The sequence below is a fragment of the Rhinopithecus roxellana genome, chromosome 8, assembly GCF_007565055.1.
Source record: "Rhinopithecus roxellana isolate Shanxi Qingling chromosome 8, ASM756505v1, whole genome shotgun sequence".
In the NCBI taxonomy this organism is placed as follows: Eukaryota; Metazoa; Chordata; class Mammalia; order Primates; family Cercopithecidae; genus Rhinopithecus; species Rhinopithecus roxellana.
This window is the reverse complement of record NC_044556.1, coordinates 31,193,965-31,218,892: the sequence shown is the minus strand read 5'-3', so window position 1 is coordinate 31,218,892 and position 24,928 is coordinate 31,193,965. Positions and strand designations below refer to the sequence as shown.

The following is a 24,928-nucleotide window of genomic DNA, read 5'->3' as shown; positions in this document are numbered from 1 at the left end:
CTTATAGGAATTCACTTTATAAATAATTAGTGTTAAAAACCTAGTTTTATTTCAGAGCATACATTCAATTTTTGCTTCTTTTCTGAATTTTTATTTTTTTAATATTTGCTTTTTATTACAGTTTTCATAATAGTTGTTTTGAGTACTTTCGAAACAAGAACTCAAATTTTAAAATTTAATTTTTGTTTTTGTCCATGTAATATACATATGTGGTTTCAAAAGACAATTAGTACTTCAAGGCTTAAAATAGAACCCATCTTTGTCCATGGTTTTATTTCTTATTGGCTGCATTTTCAACCCATTTGGCTATTTGTTCTGATATATATACATACAGTTTTTGTTTTTTTTTTTAAGATGGGATCTCACTATGTTGCCTAGGCTGGTCTCGAACTCCTGGGCTTAAGTGATCCTCCTACCTCAGCCTACCAAAATCCTGGGATTATAGGAGTGAACCACCACACCCAGCCTTTTGCTATATATTTCCGCATTTCTCAATAATATACTTCTATTACTGTTTTGTTTTTTTGAGATGGAGTTTTGCTCTTGTTGCCCAGGCTGGAATGCAGTGGCAATTCTCTGGCCTCAGTCTCCTGAGTAGCTGGGATTACAGGCATGTGCCACCATGCCCAGCTAATGTTTTGTATTTTTGGTGGAGACAGGGTTTCACCATGTTGGCCAGGCTGGTCTCGAACTCCTGACCTCATGATTCGCTCACTTCAGCCTCCCAAAGTGCTGGGATTACAGGCATGAGCCACCACACCCGGGCTCTATTACTGTTTTTGCTATGTGTTGATTCCCTACCATACTCTTCATGCATGGCACCCTCAATTGGTCTATCCCTTATCTTCAGTATGTATCAATTTTTGTTTAAATCAGTATCAATGTTAACATTACTGTGACCTTGTAAATGTTATTTACAACTGGGTCATGTAGTGCCATATGATTATATTTCTTTTTCATATAGCTTCTTGTTTTTCCTGGAGACAATAATTATATCAAGTTGTTGTACATATGTCTGTACATGATTAGTTTTCTTAATATTTATCACTAAACTATCTGTAAGTGCTTTGACAGAATTATAAAATCATAAAACTTCTCTCATTAATTGTAAAAAGTATCAGAAATTTCTCTATTCCATTTTTTCTCCTCGGGAGATGTCCCTCCAGGATCACTCCTGCTTCACTTTATATTTATTGCTTTTTGATCACTTAGATAGAATCCTGGGACTTTCCTTACTGTTCTCCTGGGGTTTCCTTTACCTCATCTCTTTATTAAGTGCCCTGTTTTTAACATCTCACAGTTACCTGAAAAGGGATACATTAGAGGTGAAGTTTCTGAGACCTTGCATGTCTAAAAATGTGTTTGCTTTTTCACCTTTTTTGTTAGTATAGCTGGGTATAGAATTCTAGGATGAAAATCGTTCCTTAGTATTTCAATGGCATTGCTACTTGGTCTTCCAATTTTAGTGTTCTTCGTAAAAAGTCTGATGCTATTTTGATTCCTCATTGTCTTTTTTTCTTTTTTTTTTTTTTTTGAGACGGGGTCTCGCTCTGGCTCCCAGACTGGAGTGCAGTGGTGCAGTCTTGGCTCACTGCAACCCCCACCTCTTGGGTTCAAGTGATTCTTGTGCCTCTGCTACCCTAGTAGCTGGTACTGCAGGTACACGCCACCACACCCAACTAATTTTTGTATTTTTGGTAGAGATGGGATTTCACCATGTTCACCATGTTGGCAAGGCTGGTTGATTCCTCATTCTTTGGGTGAGGCCTATTGCTCCTTCTACTCTGGAATTTTTCAGGTTCTTCACTTCCCTGATAGTCTGAAACTTCATGATGATATAGAAAATAGGCCTTAGAGTGATTCTGTTTTTCTTCATTCTTCTGGGTATTTCATGGGCCCTTTTAAGTTGGAAACTTAAGGTCTAGGAAATTAAAAAATTATTATTTAGCAATTTCCTCACCTCTGTTTTCTATGGATCTACTTTTTTCTACCATCATATTTTAATTTTCTAAGAGGTCTTTCTTATTATCTAATTTCTTTTCCTTTTTAAAAAATAGATCTTGCTCTTGTTTCCTTATTAATCCATTATTTCCTCTTATATCTAAGGATTTAAATTATATTTTTGTAGCTTTTGTTCCCTAAATTGCTTCTCTTCTTCCAAGTTCATTTTTCTGTTCATTTTAGTCTATACCTTTTTTTCTAGGCTTTTTTCAGGTATCTAGAAAGCTTTGGCTGGCTGTAAACAGTGAGGCATTAAAACAAAAACTGGCCGGGTGTGGTGGGTTACACCTGTAATCCCAGCAATCTGGGAGGTTGAGGTGGGAAGATTGCTTGAGCCCAGGAGTTCGAGACCAGCCTGGGCAACATTGTGAGACCCCGTCTCTATTATATTTTATAATATTAAATAAAAAATTAAAAAGCTGATTAGAAGGAAGGGCTACATATGTGGGTGGATCTGTCTGCCTGTTGGCCTCACAAAAAGTGATTAAGTGGAAACATAGTTTTACTAAGGGACCCTAAACTGTGAGTTTCTGATATTTTTTCTCTTGGGCCAGATACTTTTCCTGGAGCATTCTCCAGCGTCCTGTCTGGGGTTAGATTTAAGCATAGCAAACAGGATTCTGGTTAAGCATAGCAAACAGGATTCTGGAACGAAGCAAGAGAAGGGTACTTGACATCTCACTATAAAATACGTGGACTTTGACTTAATTTTCTTTCCAGAATAGCTTTTCATCTCCTTACAACTGTCATTGGTGCTACTGAATCCAGAGGCTATTTTAATAAATGTCTCCAGAGAGCAACTTTGGAGTCAGCTAGGATTGTTTGCTAAAAAGAAAAATTAGTGTTTGAAAGGGTAAATTAATTTAGTTTCTATTTTGATACATGGAGTAAACTTTACTTGAATTTTTACTCCCACAGCTCATCAGAACATTCAGTCATTAAGCCACCTCTTGGAGATTCTTCAGGGAGTCTATCAAGGTCAAAAGGGGAAGAGGTAATACTTTGGGGAAGGAAGTTTTTTGTTTTCATATGCACTTGTAAATTTTGCTAAGGAATTCTCAATTCAAAGAAAGAACCGTTTTAGTCAGACGTGGTATATAGTACCCAGGAGGCTGAGGCAGGAGAATGTCTTCAGCCCGAAAGTTTGAGACTGTAGAGTACTAGATCGCACCTGTGGATAGCCGCTGTACCACTCCAACCTGGGCAACAGAGTGAGACCTTGTGTCTTTAAAAAAAGAAAAAAAAAAAAAAACTTTTAAAAAAGTAGTTATTACTGCTAATATTGGTATTTATTTCAAGGCTCAGGGCAGTTGAGCTCTCAGTGGTGTAACTGAAGAGGGAGCCTTAGAAAGCACAGTTGAACATGTGGGAGTGTTCATATTAATGGCCCAGTAGTGGCCTTGGGACATGAATTGAGGCTCTGTGTTATTCTTTGAACCCTGTGGTTAATTTCATTATTGGTATGTCTTTGGGCTTCTTATCAGAACACCTATTTTTTTTGCTTTGGAACCAAGCATCCTTTCCTAACTAGTATATATCTTCACTCTATCTTACTTTTCCTAGTTCAGATTTTAACCCCATAAACAAAGGTGTTAATTTGAGATGCTTTTGGGGATGAAGCAGATAAGCATAAAGGAACATTTGTCCCTTGTGAAAGAAATATGCAAGTCCAGTGTTTCTAGTTCCTTTGATTTTTAAAAAGAATATTAGGCCAGGCATGGTGGCTCACACCTGTAATCCCAACACTTTGGGAGGTTGAGGCAGGCAGATCATCTGAGGTTGGGAGCTTGAGACCAATGTGGCCAACATGGCAAAACCCCGTCTCTACTAAAAATACAAAAAGTAGCCGGGCATAGTGGCTCACACCTGTAATGCCAGCCACTCGGAAGGCTGAGGCACTAGAATTGCTTTAACCCAGGAGGCAGAGGTTTCAATGAGCCAAGATTGTGCCTTTGCACTCCAGCCTGGGGGACAGAGCAAGACTCTGTCTCCAAAAAATATATGTATGTATATCTGTTAATAGAGACATGGTCTGACTACATTGCCCAGGCTGGTCTCGAATTCCTGGGCTCAAGCAAACCTCCCACCTCAGCCTCCCAAAATGCCAGGATTACAGGTGTGAGACACTGCACCTGACCTGATTTTCAAGAAAAGCTAGAAATCTAGATTTTTATGTGAAATATCCTAGTTTTTTAAATGACAACAAATTAAAAAAATTTTAAGGCTGGATGCAGTGACTCACTCCTGTAATCCCAACACTTTGGGAGGTCAAGGCAGGTGGATCACCTGAGGTCAGGAGTTTGAGACCAGCCTGGCCAAAATGGCAAAACCTCATCTCTTCTAAAAATACAAAAACTTAGCTGAGCGTAATGGGGGGTGCATGTAATCCCAGCTACTTGGGGGGCTGAGGCAGGAGAATCACTTGAACCTGGAAGGCAGAGGTTGCAATGAGCCGAGATTGCACCATTTTACTCCCTCCTAGGCAACAAGAGCAAAACTCTGTCAATTTAAAACACCGGAGGACAGCAAATAAAATCAGTGTGTGTGGCTTCTGCTATAAAGCAATGTTTAGTAATTATTGATGTGCTATAGGCCATTTAGTTAATTAGTCATTTTTCCTCCCTTTTTCTCTCATTTTTTTTTTTTTTTTTTTTTTTTTGAGACGGAGTTTCGCTCTGTCGCCCAGGCTGGAGTGCAGTGGCCGGATCTCAGCTCACTGCAAGCTCCGCCTCCCGGATTTACGCCATTCTCCTGCCTCAGCCTCCCGAGTAGCTGGGACTACAGGCGCCCACCACCTCGCCCGGCTAGTTTTTTTTTTTGTATTTTTTTTTTAGTAGAGACAGGGTTTCACCGTGTTAGCCAGGATGGTCTCGATCTCCTGACCTCGTGATCCGCCCGTCTCGGCCTCCCAAAGTGCTGGGATTACAGGCTTGAGCCACCGCGCCTGGCCCCTTTTTCTCTTATCTACCCCATGCTATTATATAATTTTGCAGTCACATTCCCTTTGTATGGATTATTGGAAAATGCAACATTTCTAGCCAAATTCATATGAATAATACCAGAATTCAATTCACTTACATAGGATGTACATAGTGTAACACATTAGGTTTGCCCCCTACTCCTGCAAGGAGGATGTATTGCATGAATAAAGGCTTAGGTAGAGAGAGGCATAGTCTTTTCATTGCTGTAGTCATTATGGGTCCTAGACCTCTCAGAATACATGCAGAGCTGAAGTGATTTTCCTTTGTCTGTGTACTTGACATTCATACTTCTCAAAAGACAGGGTTTGGTTGAGTCTATTGACCATACCTAGTGTAGAGGTTCCTGCACCATGTCCAGTCAGTCCTGGTCGGGATAACACGGTGGTTACAAATGACATCAGTAGTAGGAGTCACCAAAGCTTTTATACAGAACTGCTTCAGCTTCTCTCTTCAGAAGATAGATCTGGATAGACAGGTTGACAATTTAAAGTAAAAATGAGGCTAGGTACGGTGGCTCACACCTGTCATCCCAGCACTTTGGGTGGCTGAGGTGGGCAGATCACTTGAGTTCAGGGGTTCGAGACCAGTCTGGCCAATATGGTGAAACCCCATCACTACTAAGAATACAAAAATTAGACAAGTGTGGTGGCACATGTCTGTAACATCAGCTACTTGGGAGGCTGAGGCAGGAGAATCACTTGAACTTGGGAGGTGGAGGTTGCGGTGAACCAAGATCGTGCCACCACACTCCAGCCTGAACAATAGAGTGAGAATCCATCTCAAAAAAAAAAAAAAAAAGTAGAAATGAAACATTCAAATGTTTCCATTATTTTTCCATTTATTTTAAAGGGATGTTTGTTTATTTATTTAATTTGAGACAGAATCTTGCTCTGTTGCCTAGGCTGGAGTGCAGTGGTGCGATCTCAGCTCACTGCAGCCTTGACCTCCCAGCCTCAACTGATCCTCCCACCTCAGCGCCCTGAGTAGCTGTGACTACAGGCATGTGCCACCACACCCAGCTAATTTTTGTATTTTTTTTCTTTTTTCTTGGTAGAGATGGGTTTTCATCATGTTGCCCAGGCTGTTAAAGGGATATTTTATAACTTCAGCTTGAAATACTGAAATATTCATTGCTAGAGATAATGGTAAACATTTTTTCTTAAGCAGATTAATAATCCTTTGTACTTCCTTCATTTGGAAACACAAATGATACTCTATTATTTTTGTTAGAACTTCTAGTGGGCTTTTTTTCTCTTAATAGTTAAAGAGAACTTAATATAGGAATGCATACTTATTCTTTCCTTCCTTCTTCGTGCCCTAGCCCTCCCCACCTTCTACCTCCCCTCTCCCCACTTCCCTCTCCCCTCACTGACAGGTGTTGCCCAGGCTTACTATAGCCTCAACCTCCCAGACTCAATCGATTCTCCCACCTCAACCTCCCGAGTAGCTGAGACTACAGATGCACACCACCACACACGGCTAATTTTTTTTTTTTCATTTTTATAGAGATGGGCTTTTGCCATGTTGCACAGCCTGGTTTCAAACTCCTGGGCTCAAGTGATCTGCCCAACTCGACCTCACAAAGTTCTGGGATTATAGGCATAAGCAAGCCACTGTGCCTGGCCCATATTTATTGCTATATTTTGTCTTAATAATTGAAGAAAAACTTGAATGTTTATGAACTGAGCTTAGTTTAGCAATGAGTAATGAAAAATAGAAAAATTAGGGAATTTGAATTTGCTACTTAATATATGGAGACTGCTGTCAGAAAAACTTCGTGTAATCGTATGTATTTAAATACAATTGGCTGGAACCAGGTGCAGTGGCTCATGCCTGTAATCCCAGCACTTTGGGAGACTGAGACAAGCAGATCACTTCAGGAGTTCGAGACCAGCCTGGCCAACACAGTGAAACCCTGTCTCTACAAAAATTCAAAAATTAGTCTAGCATGGTGGTGGGCACCTGTAATCACAGCTGCTCAGCAGGCTGAGGCAGGAGAATCACTTGAACCTGGGAGGCAGAGGTTGCAGTGAGCCAAGATCATGCCACTGCACTCCAGCCTGGGCAACAGAGTAAGACTCTATCTCAAAAAAACCGAAACAAAACAAAACGAACAATTGGCTGGGTGCGGTGGCTCACACCTGTAATCCCAGCACTTTGAGAGGCCATGGTGGGCGAATTGCTTGAGCCCAGAAGTTCAAGACCAGCCTGGGCAACATGGCGAAATTCCATCTGTATTTTTTTTTTTAATTAAAAGAAGTAAAACTTTTTAAAAAAGGAAAGCAGTAATATTGCATTTTAAAAGGATCATCTAAAGAATGCAGACATGGCCCATAGACATGGATGTGAACATGAACATAATAAAATGGAATTTCCAGATTATAAACAATGGAAGATAGAAGAAACACCATTAGAAACCATCCAGGAGAAGCTGGCTGCAGGAGGGCTAAGGATCTATGGGGCTGTAATGAAGCTTGGAGAAATATGGGTGACTTTGCAAATAGTGTTTCTTCTGATGGTGCATTATTAAAAGGATTCAAAGATTTGCTGCATTTGTGGTAGCTGTAGGTCCTTAATATTACATGGTGTCCCAGAGTAAAGATAAGAAGCATCACTGAAGATAACACCTGGAAGTATCTTAGTGGCTTCTTAACTCTCCAAAATAAGATTTCTTCACTGTAGCCTACTCGTGTGTGTGTTTGCCTCTTAAAGGATATTACTAAGATTTAATAAAGTAAGAAAAACATAGAGAAAAGAATATATGGTTATTGGTAGTAAACCTAACATGATCCAACAAGAATAATACAATTCAAATGAATTTAAAATGGGAGAAAGATGAATTCTTTCAAATTCATGTTTTTAATAGACTTTAATATTCATTCTTTCCATAGGATGACAAATCAAAAAAGCAGTTTGTTTGTATTAATATCCTAGAAGACACACAAGCTGTTAGAGCAGTGGCTTTTCATCCAGCTGGAGGTTTATATGCTGTTGGTTCTAATTCAAAAACTCTGAGAGTATGTGCCTATCCAGACGTAATTGATCCAAGGTAAGGATCAATGACTTGTGCTACCATTCTTACCTTAGTTTTTAATTTAGCCTTATAGGTTCCTTTTCCAGAATTGCCATTCAGTAGTGTTTTAGATCTTTCTTTCCTTTGATTAAACTTTATTTTCTGTTACAAAATAACTTTTTACTTTCAGTGCTTAGGAAATATACTTAAGTCATTGATTAACTTTATAATTTTTTCATAAAATGTTTTTGATTACAACATTGCTCATTTATTGCTTTAGACTTCTTTATTTCCATGGCTTTTGTATTTTGTTTTTTATCTGAAAAGTCTTTATATAGTAGTCCCTCCTTATATGCAAGGGATACATTTTAAGAACCCCAGTGGATTCTTGAAACCTTGGGTGGTACTGAACCCTATATATACTGTGTTTTTTCCTATTATTCATACACACCTATTTATAAATTATGTATGTAATTTACATACAACTTTTACTCTTTTACACTTCTTAAGACTTTTTAATTATAACCCTAGTTTGAGAAACAGAGGGGTGGGATTTTTCATTTGTTTGTATTTTTTTGCTATCTCTATGTCTGAAACCAATAATTTAGGCTTTTGGACTGTTGGCAGCGTTTAATGATTGGGAAAGGGAATATAATAAGGCCCAGGTTAATTGATAGTATTATAATTTACTGGTGCTCACTGCATTATTATTATTATTATCATTAATTTTTTTTTTTTTTTTTTTTTTTTTTTTTTTGAGACAGAGTCTTGCTCTGTCGCCCGGGCTGGAGTGCAGTGGCCAGTTCTCAGCTCACTGCAAGCTCCACCTCCCGGGTTTATGCCATTCTCCTGCCTCAGCCTCCGAGTAGCTGGGACTACAGGCACCCGCCACCTCGCCTGGCTAGTTTTTTGTATTTTTTAGTAGAGACGAGGTTTCACCGTGTTAGCCAGGATGGTCTCGATCTCCTGACCTCGTGATCCGCCCGTCTCGGCCTCCCAAAGTGCTGGGATTACAGGCTTGAGCCACCGCACCCAGCCCACTGCATTATTTAAGTAGAAATATTTAAGAAAGAATGACAAAATTATCTATAAGGGAGTGAGAAATAGCAATAATTATGGAGGTAGAACCAAAGACTTGTATGTTTAAGGTTAACTTGAACTTAAGGTAACTGTTTCTCATCTTGTATTTCTTACACAAACACAGATGTGTCATAGGCTGTGAAGAAACTGATTTGAAAATAAATACATTTATTTAGCAAATACATATTTTGGGTTCCTGTGTATTAGGTACTATAGTTGTGTGTAAAGCAAACATGTTTATTGGCTTCGTGGAACTTCTGGTTTAGTGGGGAAGATGCATTCATTTGCATTATATCATGCAAATAAACACAAATACACATTTTGGTAGATGTTATGAAGAAAGATTACAAGGTGCTGTGAGAGAATAAAATGGAAATGGGGTAGGGTGCAGACTGGCAAGTCAGAGAAAGACTTCTTTGAGGAAGAGGCACTAAAGTTGAGATCTAAGGATGAGTAGAACCTAGCTATGTAAACAGCAGGGAGAAGAGAATAATATAGAGGGAATGTGAGGTGAGAAAGAGCTTAGCTTTTTTTAGCAACTGAAATAAATTCAGATTGGTTGGAAAATTATGAGCTTGAGTTTGATAAGGCTGCAGAGATAGACATGAACTAAATTAGGCAGAGCTTTCTAGCCATTTTAGATTTCATGCTGAGTGCAGTGAAAGTACTTACCACTGAAAGTAGCAGATCAAGTGTAAATGTATTTTGAGATGATCCCTCTGCCTGTGATTGGATGGCAATAAGAGGAGATGCTGGGAGAAAGGGAGGAAGCTGTTTGTATTTGATGGCTAATGTGGTGGCAGTGGCAGTGGGGCAAAGTGGGTGGGTTTGAGAGGTATAATCCATTTAAAGAAGGAATCAGTGGGACTTGGTGATAAATTGGTTGTGCAGCTGAAAAGAAAATCTTTTTATCTGGTCTGTTCTCTAGATCAGTTTTTTTGTTTTTTGTTTTTGTTTTGAGACAGAGTCTTACTCTGTCACCAGGCTGGAGTGCATTGGCACGATCTCGGCTCACTGTAACCTCCACCTCCCTGGTTCAAGTGATTCTTCTGCCTCAGCCTCCTGAGTAGCTGGGACTACAGGCACGCGCCACCATGCCCAGCTAATTTTTGTATTTTTAGTAGCGACGGGGTCAGGATGGTCTCGATCTCCTGACCTCGTGATCTGCCCTCCTCGGTTTCCCAAAGTGCTGGGATTACAGGCATGAGCCACCATGCCCTGCCTAGATCAATATTAAATGCTTCTTAGGTATTAGAGATTTGTCGGTCTTCTTGTTTTTTAAAAATTTCTTAATTATGAACATTTTCAAAGACACAAAAGTAGAGAGACTAGTATGCTGAAATTCAATAGTTGTCAAGATTTTTGTAACATTGCTTCCTTCATCTTTTTTATTTGCTAAAGTATTAAAAATAAATCTTAGATAGCATGTCATTTAACCCTTTCATCCTTCAGGATGAATCTTCAGAAACATGTACATTTGCTTACATAGACTTGATTTTATCATTATACCTGATTTAGAAATCTTTAGTTTCATATTAGTCTGTGTTTCAAAGTGTAGATAAAATGCTGTTACCCCGTTAAGCCAATGTTTGACTGTCATTAAAGGACAAACTCTTGAGGAGCATGGCATTTAGAACCCTCCACAGCTGAGCCTGCAGCGCCTCACCCACATCCCTCCTGCTCACTCTACTAAATGCCTCGTGCTTTTCACCGCTAGCCCCACAGACTCTTTGCATTGCTGCATACTCAGTCAGTACTTTCCCTGCTATATTTTATTGTCACTAAAGTGGTTCTCCTGCCTTCTTCTTTTTCTGTAAATATTCACCCTATCCTTTAAGGCCCAGTGCTTTATACTGGACTATATAACAACTTACACTTGCCTTTCTATATATAGGTAGTCATGACAATATCTGCCTATACCAGATTTTAAACTCTGGACAGAACTCTTGCACATTGCTCATATTATATGTTTATTACATGTTTGTTATATGCTTATTGTATGTTTATTACATGCTTATTGCTTTTTAAAAAAATTTGGAAGCGTTGTTAGCTTTTAAATTTTTTTTTGTTTCTGAATTTAAAAATCCATGCAAAATATGAGAAATGAAGAGTTTTTTTTAAAGTCATGTATCCTATTTCCTTTGTCATCTGAAATGAGAGTTAGTTTAGTATGATTTGGTTTATAATTTTACTTTTTGGGTTTTAAGTATGCTTCTAATTTTATTTCTTCTATGATTTTGAAAATTATTAATAAGCTGTTGTCTGACATGCTTTTTGCTCCTTCAGGAACAACTATAATATGGAACCTCATAATAACTGATTGTAGCAAGCAAGAAATTGAGATATCTTTCTGTAATTTTTCTTTTCAGTGCACATGAGACTCCTAAGCAGCCAGTGGTACGTTTTAAAAGGAATAAACATCATAAAGGATCCATTTACTGTGTGGCCTGGAGTCCCTGTGGGCAGTTATTAGCAACAGGATCAAATGACAAATACGTCAAAGTGCTGCCCTTCAATGCAGAGACTTGTAACGCAACAGGTAGGGCCCAAGTATGTAAGCAGTAGCTAGCTTACCAGTGTATACATTATGTTTCCTCCATGTTGTATTTCTGTATTGTCTTTAATGAAATCCAAGAATATAATCTTAAGAATTTTTTAATAATTTTAATTGTTTAGTTACATTCATGAGGTATTACTCTTTCTTAGTAAATTCTTACAGGTGTCTAGGTGGTGTTTTGAGTTTTATAAAATTATTAGAAAAATAACCTTTAAATATCTACCAGATGTTTTCTAGACATCACCTGTCTTCTCTTTTTCTTTGAGATAAGAGACAAGATAACCATGGTAATAGCTATTTTGATAAAATTCTTTGCTCAGTGAAGTGAAGCTGCTTATAATACCAATCCCTAAATGAAAATACAAACCATATTTCTAAACCATTATTCTTGACCAGTTTTGAGGTAGTTTAGCAATCTCAAGTTACCACAGTAAGTTGAGCAGCATTTTTTTTTTTTAATTCTTATTACTGTTTCAGGACCAGATCTGGAATTTAGTATGCATGATGGAACAATTAGAGACTTGGCATTTATGGAAGGCCCAGAAAGCGGAGGAGCTATTTTAATAAGTGCTGGAGCAGGGGATTGTAACATTTATACAACAGATTGTCAAAGAGGACAGGGCCTCCATGCTTTGAGTGGACATACTGGTATGTAATATCAGTTTCAAGTGCTGCTTTTCTTTTTGTTCAATCTGTGTTTTTTCCTCTCTGCATTTGCTTTTCTAAGAGACTGGGTCTTGCTCTTATTGCCCAGACAGAGTGCAGTGGCACAATCGCAGCTCACTGCACCCTCAACTTCCTGAGCTCAAGTGATCCTCCTACCCAGCCTCCTGAGTAGCTGGGACTGTAGGCATGTGCTACCACGCCTGGCTAATTTAAAAAATTTTTTTAGATACAGGGTCTCACTATGTTGCCCAGGCTGGTCTTGAACTCCTGGGCTCAAGCCATTATCCTGTCTCAGCCTCCCAAAGTGCTGGGATTACAGGCATGAGCCACCATGCCTGGCCTAGTATGGTTTTGATGTTGTGCATTTTACTGAATTTTATTTTATTTTTAAAATTGTCAGTCTATTTGATAAATGTGAAAAATCTCTATCACATAGTACATTTGATTAACCAGACCTCCACTTGCCCTGTAAATAAGGAGTACTTAGCTTTTTCTTTTTTTTTTAGAGACAGGGTGTTGCACTGTTGCCCAGGCTGGAATGCGGTGGCATGATCATAGCTCACTGCAGCCTTGAACTCTTGGGCTCCAGCAGTCCTCCTGCCTCAGCCTCCTGAGTAGCTGGGATTATGGGCATGAGCCACCTTGCCCAAGTCTAGAGTGTTTAGCTTTGAATATGTTATGGAAAGACACTCTCCCACGTTAATAATTGAGTATATGATCTTTTATAGGGCATATTTTAGCACTTTATACCTGGAGTGGCTGGATGATTGCATCTGGTTCCCAAGATAAGACTGTTAGATTTTGGGATCTTCGAGTACCAAGTTGTGTTCGTGTTGTTGGCACAACATTTCATGGAACTGGTAGGTTTTTCTTTAATTTAAATGAATTTATATGAGAAAAAAAAACTTTGTAAATTGCAGTAGCCTACTTCCTCTCCCCTGCAATATAAAAAATAGAAAAAATAGTGAAACAAATACTTGATGTTTTATTAGTTACTTTCAGTTCTTTCAGAATACTTTCATTTGTTACCTTATTTGTAAAACTAATATTCAGCTTAGGGAACCAAGGCCCAGGGAGATTAAATATAATGTCCCAGATTGTCTGTTAGCAGGGCCATTTTATAACTCAGACGTCTAGAAACATTTTTTAAAATGCATGCACATGGCAAAAAGTGAAATTGAACAAAGGAGTGTACTATTTTCTTTTTTTTTTTTTTGAGACGGAGTCCCGCTCTGTCTCCCGGGCTGGAGTGCAGTGGCCGGATCTCAGCTCACTGCAAGCTCCGCCTCCCGGGTTTACGCCATTCTCCTGCCTCAGCCTCCCGAGTAGCTGGGACTACAGGCGCCCGCCATCTCGCCCGGCTAATTTTTTGTATTTTTTAGTAGAGACGGGGTTTCACCGTGTTAGCCAGGATGGTCTCGATCTCCTGACCTCGTGATCCGCCCGTCTCGGCCTCCCAAAGTGCTGGGATTACAGGCTTGAGCCACCGCGCCCGGCCTGAGTGTACTATTTTCTTTCCGTTCCTATTTCTTGGTCTCTCTTTCACTAAAGGACCAATTTCTTATTTATTCTTCCAGAAATATTCTATAAATATATAACCAGAAAGTTTGTATGTATCCTAATCTCCCTTCTCCTGTAAACACAAATGCACACACATACACACACACACACACACAGAAATGGTAGAATGCACTACAAATTTCTCTTTCTGAACTTAACAGTATGTCTTAGATTGTTCCATGTACTGTTCTTTGCATTGTACCACCTTTTTGTTTTTTTTTGAGATGGAGTCTCACACTGTCGCCCAGGCTGGAGTGCAGTGGTGCGATCTCAGCTCACTGAAAGCTCCGCCTCCCAGGTTCACGCCATTCTCCTGCCTCAGCCTCCCGAGTAGCTGGGACTACAGGCACCTGCCACCATGCCCAGCTAATTTTTTGTATTTTTTAGTAGAGACGGGGTTTCACCGTGTTAGTCAGGATGGTCTCGAGCTCCTGACCTCATGATCTGCCCGCCTTGGCCTCCCAAAGTGCTGGGATTACAGGTGTGAGCCACCGCACCTGGCCGCATTGTACTACCTTTTAAGCATGGTATCTAAGAGTGACACAGTATTCTGCTATTATCCTTATTTTATTCTAAAGTACCTTTTCCACCTTTGTAGTTTTGTTGTTGTTGTTGAGACAGGGTCTCTCTCTGTCACCCGTGCAGTGGCACGATCTTGGCTCACTGCAACCTCTGCCTCCCAGGTTCAAGCGATTCCCCTGTCTCAGCCTCCTGAGTAGCTGGGACTACAGGCGCCCAGCACCACACCCAGCTAATTTTGTTATTTTTAGTAGAGATAGGGTTTCACCACACTGGCCAGGCTGGTCTCAGACTCCTGACCTCAGGTGATCCACCTGCCTTGGCCCCGCCAAAGTGCTGAGATTACAGGTGTGAGCCACCATGCCTGGTCCCTTGTAGTTTTTAATAGCAGAATTAGAAGAGAATTCTATGGTAGTATTCCAAGTGAAAAGGTCTGCCTTGTATTCTAAATGTTTGGTGTTTTTTTTAATGCCTTGTTTATTCTTTTGAGTTTCATGGACCTTTTTCTTCACTTTGATTCAAACCAGATATGATGTTTTACAGCACATTTGAATCCATGATCATTGATTTGTTAAAATTTAGTTTGTATCATTTTCAAAATTAATATATGACATAGTTTAAGGCAGCAGTCCCCAACCTTTTTGGCACCCACCAGGAATCAGTTTTGTGGAAAACAATTTTTCCATGGGTGGGGTGGGAAGGGGTAGGGATGGTTTAGGGATGAAACTGTTCCACCTCAGATCATCAGGCATTAGATTCTCATAAGGTGCACGCAACCTAGATAACTTACATGCGCAGTTCACAATAGGGTTCCCACTCCTGTGAGCATCTAATGCCACCACTGATCTGACAGGAGGCGGAGCTCAGGTGGTAATGCTCACTCACTTGTCGCTCACCTCTTGCTGTGCGGCACTATTCACAATAGCAAAGACTTGGAATCAACCCAAATGTCCATCTGTGACAGACTGGATTAAGAAAATGTGGCACATATACACCATGGAATACTATGCAGCCATAAAAAACGATGAGTTTGCGTCCTTTGTAGGGACATGGATGCAGCTGGAAACCATCATTCTTAGCAAACTATCACAAGAAGAGAAAACCAAACACCGTATGTTCTCACTCATAGGTGGGAACTGAACAATGAGATCACTTGGACTCGGGAAGGGGAACGTCACACACCGGGGCCTATCATGGGGAGGGGGGAGGGGGGAGGGATTGCATTGGGGAGTTATACATGATATAAATGATGAATTGATGGGTGCTGACGAGTTGATGGGTGCAGCACACCAACATGGCACAAGTATACATATGTAACAAACCTGCACGTTATGCACATGGACCCTAGAACTTAAAGTATAATAAAATAAATAAATAAATAAATAAATAAAAAGAAAAAAAAAACAATGCTCATCAAGAAAAATCTACAAAACACATGCAACAAAGAAAAAAAAAGATGTGGAGAGAGGAAGAATTTGTATGTGAATAAGGGACATATTCATATTTATTTAATTTATTTTCTTTAGGATTATTTATTGACTTCCTACCATAGAAGATGAAGATTTAACTTTTTCATGTGCCTTTCTAGCTCCCATCATCCCACGTTCACATATATTTTTCCTCTCTCTGCATCTTTTCTTTTTTTTGTTTTTTGTTTTGTTTTGTTCTGAGACAGGGTTTTGTTCTGTCACCCAGTATGGAATGCAGTGTTGCATTCATGGCTCACTGGAGTTTTGACTTCCAGGTTCAAGCCATCCTCCCGCCTTAGCTTCCTGAGTGGCTGGGACCACAGGCACAAACCACCCTGCCTAGCCCCTCCGCATCTTTTTGATATATCAGTTTTGGTTAGCTCAGTTAGTCATTGTTTACATTGTTTTAACCAGTGTGATGCCATTCATAGCTTATTTTTTTTCTTGTGTATATTTTCCTTGGGGTTAATAATTGTGTTTTTTTGTTTGTTTATTTGTGTAATTTCTATACACTTACCACTAATTTATTTTTAAACTCTAGCTTTCTACATTATTTTCAGGCCCTTTTTCTCCATTTCAGAGACTTCTAGTTTTTGGTTGTCTCCTCTCTCTGATAACATTACTGTCTTCCTCTTACTGTATCTCTCTTCCTCTGCTTCTCTATCATGCACATGCAAACATTTTATAGAATTGGCAAGCCAAAAATTCATCTCTTGACCTCCTTATCCCCCTTCCAGCTCTTACCCTCAATTTTTGCTTCTTTTTTTACTCAGATATCTCAAAAGTCTTGCCTATATATACTGTTAGCCATTTCCTTACCCTCAGTCTTTAACTATCTGGTTCCTGCTGCAACCGTTATAACAAATGCTGTCTTTTTCAAGATCACCAATAAACTTCCGGTTGTCAAATCACTTTTATATCCTACTTTTGCTTCAACTCTCAGTGTCATGCAACACAGTTGACTTCTTCCACTTTTCTTTTGGGCTTTCTGCTATTCTCTTACCTTTCTGGGTAATTATTCCTTTGCTGGCTCTTTCTCTTTGCTCAACTTCTAAATTCTGGCATTCCCTAGGGCTCAGGACTTTAGTCTCTTCTTTCTCTAGATGATTGCATCCATTTCCCCGGCTTTAAGTGTAACGCATATGCTGAAGGACTTACATTTTTATCTCTAGCTGAAACCTATTCTGTGTGCTAGGCTCATAAAATTCTTTTTTTTTTTTTTTCTTTTGAGACAGAGTCTCGCTCTGTCGCTCAGGTTGCCCAGGCTGGAGTGCAGTGACGTGATCTCAGCTCACTGCAAGCTCCGCCTCCTGTGTTCATGCCATTCTCCTGCCTCAGCCTCCTGAGTAGCTGGGACTACAGGCTCCTGCTACCACGCCTGGCTAATGTTTTTGTTTTTTTGTTTTTTTAGTAGAGATGGGGTTTCACCATGTTAGCCAGGATGGTCTCAATCTCCTGACCTCGTGATCTGCCCGCTTCGGCCACCCAAAGTGCTGGGATTACAGGCATGAGCCACCGCGCCTGGCCTTAAAATGAGTTCTTAGTAGAGAAACAGTAAGACAAACTTATACCAAACATGGTATATAACAACTTTATGCCTCAGCTACATGATCTAAAAGTTAAATGTCCCAGGAGTTGCACCTGGCCGGGTGTGATTGCTCATGCCTATAATCTCAGCACTTTGGAAGGCCGAGGTGGGCGGATTTTCTGAGGTCAGGAGCTCAAGACCAGTCTGGCCAACATGGTGAAACCCTGCCTCTACTAAAAATACAAAAAAATTAGCTGGGCGTGGTGGTGGGCGTCTGTAATCCCAGCTACTCCAGAGGCTGAGGCAGGAGAATGGCTTGAACCAGGAGAATCTCGGCTCCGTGCACTAAGCCGAGATCATGCCACTGCGCTACAGCCTGGGCAACAGAGCGAGACTCTGTCTCAAAAAAACAAACAAACAAAAAACCCAGTTATGTATTTTCCTCTATTTCTACCACTCTAGGATAAATAGGATAAACTACCATCTCAACTGCACCACTGCAATAGTTTCCTTCCTGTATACTTTCACTTGTGCTCCCTTTAGTCTGTGATCCACATAGCAGTCAGAGTACCCTTTTGAAAAAATAAACCTGGTCACCTCACACCTTCAGTGGCTTTAAATCTTAAAGTGCACACTTGTTATCACGACCTGTAAGACCCTGCTTGATTTGGCATTTTTACCCTTCTAGTCTCATCTCAGATCACTTACTTTTTTTCTTTCCAATTCCTGGAACATGCCAAGGTCCATGTCCAGTAAAGCCATGCGCTGTTTCCTTAGTTGGAAATGTTCCTCCTCTTGTCTTCTCATGGTTAGGCCCTTCCTGTCTTTAGGTCTTAACTTCAATGCTACCTGGCCAGAGAGGCCTTCTTTGATTTACCTAATTGGGACCTCACCATTATTTTCTATGACTGAACTCTTATCACTATTTAAAATTATGTACTCGTTTACTTGTTTAGTGCTTACCTCTTCCAATAGATTTTAAGTTTCATCAAGCCAGCAATGATACCTCTTCTATTTTCAGAAGAGGTTTAATACCTACCATAGTGCCTGGCCTAAGGGAGTAGTGATTTAATAACTTTTTTGAGTAAATGAATGAAGATATTTTGTTGACACTATAAATTTTGTACATGTGAAACTAAACTCTTTGTTTTTCTCCTCTAAATCAGTTATTCTTCCCACCTTCCCTACTGTTGTTGTTGTTGTTGTTTTCATTTTCCTAGTTTTGATAATGGTTCTCTTATTTCCTCATGCAACTAGATTTGAAATCTGGGACTCATTTTTGCTTTATTTTAATTAACTGCCCCACTCAGGCAGTTAATTTCCTAGACTGTTGACTGTTTATTCAGTTTTTGTTTCTGAAATCTTTCTTGTCTTCCAGTGGCCTCTTTTGTTCTACAATCTTTCCACTTTAATTTGATACACATTTTCACTTAGATTCATCTACTCAAAGTACTGCTTGAATCATGTAATTCTCTTGCTTAGAAACCTACAGTGATGCTTTACTGTCTACAGAGACAAGTTCAGAACTCTGCAGTTTGAGATTTAGGCGCTTGATGGCCTGGCCCTAACCCACCTTTTGCATTTCAGTTTCAAGCTGCCTTTCATGTTAACTTTTGTTAAAAGTTAAACTTTTAACTCCAGCCAAACTGGTCCACCTTCCTGTAATTGTTTTATACTTTTCCTCTAAATTTTTTCTCATGTAATTCTGTAATTCTTGCTGATCATAATAGCCCTCTTCTCTTTCAATATTTCAAGAAAAGATTATTCTTTATTACATATAAATGTATGTGTTTGCCTGTGTATACATACATACATACTCTTATTTATACTGTTTATTGTTTTTCAAGATCTAACTTGTGTCCCATTTTTTTGTGAAGTCTTCCTAGACCACTTTGGTCTAGAGCAGTGTTACTCAAACTTCTTTTTTTTTTTTTTAATTAATTTATTTTTTTGAGACAGGGTCTCACTCTGTCTCAAAAAAATTTGTCTATTTTTTTTGAGATGGAGTCTCACTTTGTCGCCCAGGCTGGAGTGCAGTGGCACGATCTCAGCTCACTGCAACCTCCGCCTCCCAGGTTGAAGCGATTCTCCTGCCTCAGCATCCTGAGTAGCTGGGATTACAGGCACGCGCCACTACGCCCGGCTAATTTTTGTATTTTTAGTAGAGATGGGGTTTCACCATGTTGGTCAGGCTGGTCTCGATCTCCTGACCTTGTGATCCGCCCGCCTTGGCCTCCCAAAGTGCTGGATTACAGGTGTGAGCCACCGCGCCTGGCCTATTTATTTATTTTATTTCTGGGAGACGTGGATTCAAGTTGCCCTGAATATATGCCCCCAAGAGCTTATTTTCTGTTCACAGTTCCTACTGGCAATAATCATGTGTTGCTTTAGTACATTTCCTATACTGTTGTCCTAAAATAAAATACATTTTATTACTGAATTTCTTGTCTCTTTAACTAGACTCTTAGCTAGGTATAGGAGCATTTCTAGACACTTACTCAGTAGTGAAAACACTGGATTGAGAAAAGTGGTTTCTGTAGCATGGCTCATCTATTGCACTATAGGTGATGCTGTTCCACACAGTTCTCTCAAATGACAAATAATGGACTTTCTCGTTTCTTACAAAATCTTGTTTAGGCCTTGGGCCTTAAAAGGACACAAGTGTTCATTGGTTAACTGTTAATTTGGATTTTTTCATAGCTGAACAGTATTGATAAACTACATTAAATCGTTAGTATATGGCTCAGTGAACATAATTAGCTGTGTTGCCATTTGGGTATATTGATTTTCCATATTTAAACTTTCATTCCTCCCACTACAGGCAGTGCAGTGGCATCTGTAGCTGTAGATCCCAGTGGTCGTCTCTTAGCCACAGGTCAAGAAGATTCTAGCTGCATGTTGTATGACATAAGAGGAGGAAGAATGGTACAAAGTTACCACCCTCATTCCAGTGATGTTCGCTCTGTTCGATTCTCCCCGGGAGCTCACTACTTGCTAACAGGCTCTTATGATATGAAAATAAAGGTGACAGACCTACAAGGTGATTGAAATCGACTTCTCTGTTTTTAATCTTTCCTGTTCTATTTTGGACCTTTGTTTTTTTTTATTAGTGTGATGTGGTTGTATATAATCAACCACAACCACTGATTATATAATCAATTATAATTCAATTGATTTATATAATTAATTATATAATCAATTATAATTATATAATATTTTCAATCATTTTATGTTATTTATTGAGCAGATTCTGAGACTGTATTAAGATATATAATAGCAAATTATTAAATAAGCAGTGAATAGTCTTGTTAGGCTTTGGTTTTGTTTTTATAGAGGCAGGGGCTCACTATGTTGCCCAGGCTGGACTCGAACTCCTGGGCTCAAGTGATCCACCCGCCTTCGTCTCCCAAAGTGCTGGGATTACAGGCGTGAGCCACCGCACCAAGCCTGTTTTTGTTTTTGAGACAGGGTTGCACTCTGTCGCCCAGGCTGGAGTTCAGTGGCGTGATCTTAGCTCACTGTAGCCTCTATCTCCCCTGCTCAAGTGATCCTCCTACCTCAGCCCTGCAAGTAGCTAGGACTACAGGTGCATGCCACCACACCTGGCTAATATTTGTGTCTTTCATAGAGACAAAGTTTTGCCATGTTGTGCAGGCTGGTCTCGAACTTCTGAACTCAAGCCATCTGCCTGCATTGGCCTCCCAGAGTGCTGGGATTATAGGCATGAGCCACCACGCCCAGCCTTATTGTTAGTTTTTGATTTCTTTTTTGAGGCAGGGTCTCACTCTTTCACCCAGGCTGGAATGCAGTGGCATGATTACTGCTCACTATACCCTTGACCTCCTGGGTTCAAGCGATCCTTCTGCCTCAGCCTCCAAGTAGCTGGAACTACATCTGTGCACCACCATGGATGGCAAATTTTAAAAATTTTTTTGTAAAGATGGGATCTTGCCATATTGCCCAGGCTGGTCTTGAACTCCAGGCCTCAAGTGATCCTCCCGCCTCCACTTAAGATATTTTTTAAAATCAACATTTATTTATAATGACTCATTCTGAGATAAATGATGGATTTCTGTACTCTTATTATCTTCTACATTAAATAATTAGCATACAATCTGTAATTAGGTCTTAGTATCTAGTTTTATTTTTAAACATTCATTAAGCAAATATTGTGTATCAATTAGGGACTGACAGATGAGAATAAGACAGTTAATTCCCTCCCTGATGGAGCTTATATGAGTTCAATGAAAAGTAAACCAATAAACAATGTAATTTTAGGTATTAGTGCTGTTTAAAAAAATTAGCATGGTAGGAAGATAGTGACTAGGGTGAATAGGGAAAGATATCTATCTGTCTGTCTGTCTTTATCTATCTATCTATCTATCTATCTATCTATCTATCTATCTATCTATCTATCTGTCTGTCTGTCTGTCTGTCTATCTATTTTGAGATGGAGTCTTGTTCTGTCGCCCAGGCTGGAGTGCAGCGGTGCATCTCAGCTCACTGCAGGGGGAAGGCTATTTTAAATAGGATCATTGGAGTAGGTCTGTCCAGGGAAATGCCATTTGCACAGAGACCAGAATGATGAGGAGGAACAAGCCAGGCCAGGACCCTAGGAGAAGAGCATAGCAAGTATAAAGATGCTGAAGTAGGAACCAGCTTAACATGTTCATGACACTACAAGAAGCCAATGTGGCCGGAACTTAGTGAACTAAGAGAGACACAGAAGAATAAATGGCAGGGTTTTATAGACATTTTTAAAGGGCTTTATTTTGAATAGCAGTTATAGGTTAAGAGCAAAATTGAGAGATACAGAGATTTCCCATATACTCCTGACTCACACATGCATAGCCTGCCCCCCCCGCCCCCCCGCATTATCAGTATCCCCTTCCAGAGTGGTACATTTATTATAGTTGGTGGGCTATAAGCATTTTAAAAGTATAATGTGAAGCCTTTGGAAGATTTTAAATGGGAGTGATAGGAGCTGAATTATGTTTTTAGAGAATTTGGAGTTCTGTAGAGAGTAGATTGTAAGGGGGGCAAGAGTAGAAATATAAATGTCAGTGAGGAGGCTGTTGGAATAGTTCAGGTGAGATGATGGTGGCTTGGACTAGGGTGGTGGAGGTGGAGGTAGTAAGAAATGACTAAATTTGAGATATATTTTATTTGGATTTGATTTAGGGAGTGAGGGGAAGAGGATTCAATGATGATTCCTAGGTTTTTGTCATGAGCAACCAGATGGTGCCATTGAGACAAGGGAGATAGGTGAGGGGAGGAACAGGTTTAGGCAAGAAAACCGAGTTTAGTTTTAGACAAGTTTAACTTAGGATGACTATCAGGCAATCAAGTGAGATGTTGAGTGACTATTTGGATACTAGTCTGGAGCTTAAGTGAGAACTCAAGATTGGAGATAAAATATGTATGAATTGTAAATATATAAATGGCCATGTTGCTAGATGAAATTTTGTAGGAAGTTAGGTACAGAGAGAACAGAAGAAATCTGAGGGTTGACTTCTGAGATTCACCAAGCTTTAAGTCAAGAAGAAAAGGGAAACTAGCAAAAGATGGAGTGGCACTGAAATCAGGGAGAAATCAAGTTGAGAGAGTTTCAAAGAGAGAGCGAGCAACTTGTCAAATGTTGCTGTGTGGGTATGTTACCAAATACTAATAGCATAATTAGGTAGTTAGTAATTTATCCCTGTGTAAACCTTTCAATGTATTATATTAATGTAGTTTAAGATTTTTTATACTGTAGTATCTTAAAGTAACAGGAAATCTATAAAATCTGTACCTATTCTTATCTTGCATTGTAAATCAACATCTCTTTTCTAATTTAGGGGACCTCACCAAGCAGCTTCCTATCATGGTGGTGGGGGAGCACAAGGACAAAGTGATTCAGTGCAGATGGCACACCCAGGATCTTTCCTTCCTGTCATCCTCTGCAGATAGAACTGTCACCCTCTGGACTTACAATGGGTAGAGCACACCCCATGTCAGTCTATGCAGCAAAAGCACAGAGACTTAAGACTACTGAGTTGTGAAAATTACAAATCTGAAGAACGTAGTGTCCAGGAAAGTGGTTTAGCACGAAGAGGCCCCTTATTACCATGTATCGCACTGATAGGAGGTGTTGGGTGGTGTTATTCCGCAGTGCTTTCAGTCTTCCATGTGAGCTCGTGCTGCTGTGACCTGCTATATGTAGTCTCGTTGCCAAAGTCTGCAGAAGAGCTCTTCCGTTGTTGGTGTGCACTCCAAGTCAAGGTGGACAATGTGTTTACAGTTTAGTATTAAATGCATTCCTTGGTCTTTGCCTAAATAACAGTTTTATATGCACATTGCAATGGAATTATACTTCAACTATATTATTAAATGTAATGCAACCAAGTTCCTCCCAGATTAAACTTCCCAGGTGTTCAGAATTACTTTTGCTCTTCTCATGATCCCATATTGTATTATCACTTGTCTTCTAGAGGTCAGAATTCCATAATATATGTCACTCAAAAGTTACATGGTTGCTTTCACTTAAGGATCATTATGGAGTTTAAAGATGAATGAAAAACTGCTTCTTCACTATGTGGTATAGGCCCTTTCTTTTTTCTTAAACCCAGGGATATGATTATTTTGTCATATAATTTTGTTTCAGGCTAAAAGGTAAATATGTTTGCTTCAGAAACTTGTTAACTTCAGTTTTTTGAATGCAACAGGATACCTCCCTTCCAAACTGAACCATAGAAGCAGAGCAGCAGCAGTTATGTGATGCAACACTTGATGGGGCAGTAAATTTACTGGCTAGCAATTTTCTCCTTAAAAATTAAAATCCTTGCCATAGACCATAGCATGGCTTGAAATGCTATGTCTGCATGATAATTTAAAATGGAAGATTTAAAGTTTGCACTCCAAAAGCTTATTTGGATTTTTTTCTTGCACTGTTTTGTGTAATGCAGAATAATGATTTTATTTCTACAGCTTTGTAGATTCTAACATTTATGTATCTTTATTTTCATATTGTACAGTAATTTTACTTTAAATTATTTAAATAGGCTATTTTATTTATTTCAAATGCAGTTGTATTGGTTCTCATTATTGAACTGTCTGTGCACTGTATGTAGCAAGCATTTTTCATCTGTTGTATACAAGTGGAAAGGATATTAGAAGTGTAACTGTGCTATTATTTCAATAAAGACCTCTTGACACCTAAAACTGTTTCTGTTCCTCAGAGTCTTTAGCTTTCAAAAGAATGTTATTTTTTCAGTTTACTGGGAGAAAGTGAGGTCCAATGGTTGAAGCCCATAATCAGTTTCTTAGATTCTTTCTAAAGTTCTTCTACTAATTTGCTTTTTAATCCTTGGCAACTGTATAACTTAACAAAAAAATAATTTTTCTAGAAATGGGGTCTTGCTTTGTCCAGGTTGGTCTTGAACTCTTGGCCTCAAGTGATTCTCCTGAGTCAACCTCCTGAAGTGTTGGGATTACGAGCATGAGGCATTGTGCCTGGCCTGTATAACTTTTGTGTGTCTTCTCTCTCTTTTATCCAAGATTTAGAGAACTTTCTAT

At 39.5% G+C, this 24,928-nt stretch overlaps 1 protein-coding gene and 1 pseudogene across 5 annotated transcripts in view; both read left to right on the top strand.

Moving 5' to 3' along the window:
• Positions 1-24,575, top strand: part of WDR47 (WD repeat domain 47) — a 72,683-nt gene extending 48,108 nt beyond the window's left edge. For 2 of the 5 annotated variants that reach the window (XM_030936558.1, XM_030936557.1), the window contains exons 9-15: positions 2,920-2,995; positions 7,874-8,031; positions 11,445-11,614; positions 12,104-12,280; positions 13,027-13,158; positions 20,196-20,414; positions 23,212-24,575. In XM_030936558.1, the coding sequence (XP_030792418.1) occupies positions 2,920-2,995; positions 7,874-8,031; positions 11,445-11,614; positions 12,104-12,280; positions 13,027-13,158; positions 20,196-20,414; positions 23,212-23,354 (1,075 nt within the window). In that variant the 3' untranslated portion in view covers positions 23,355-24,575. The remainder of the gene's footprint in view (positions 1-2,919; positions 2,996-7,873; positions 8,032-11,444; positions 11,615-12,103; positions 12,281-13,026; positions 13,159-20,195; positions 20,415-23,211) is intronic. The other 3 variants (XM_010372857.2, XM_010372854.2, XM_030936559.1) reach the window with 2 other exon arrangements.
• Positions 7,309-7,600, top strand: LOC115899184 (annotated as a pseudogene).
• Positions 24,576-24,928: the final 353 nt, after the last annotated feature.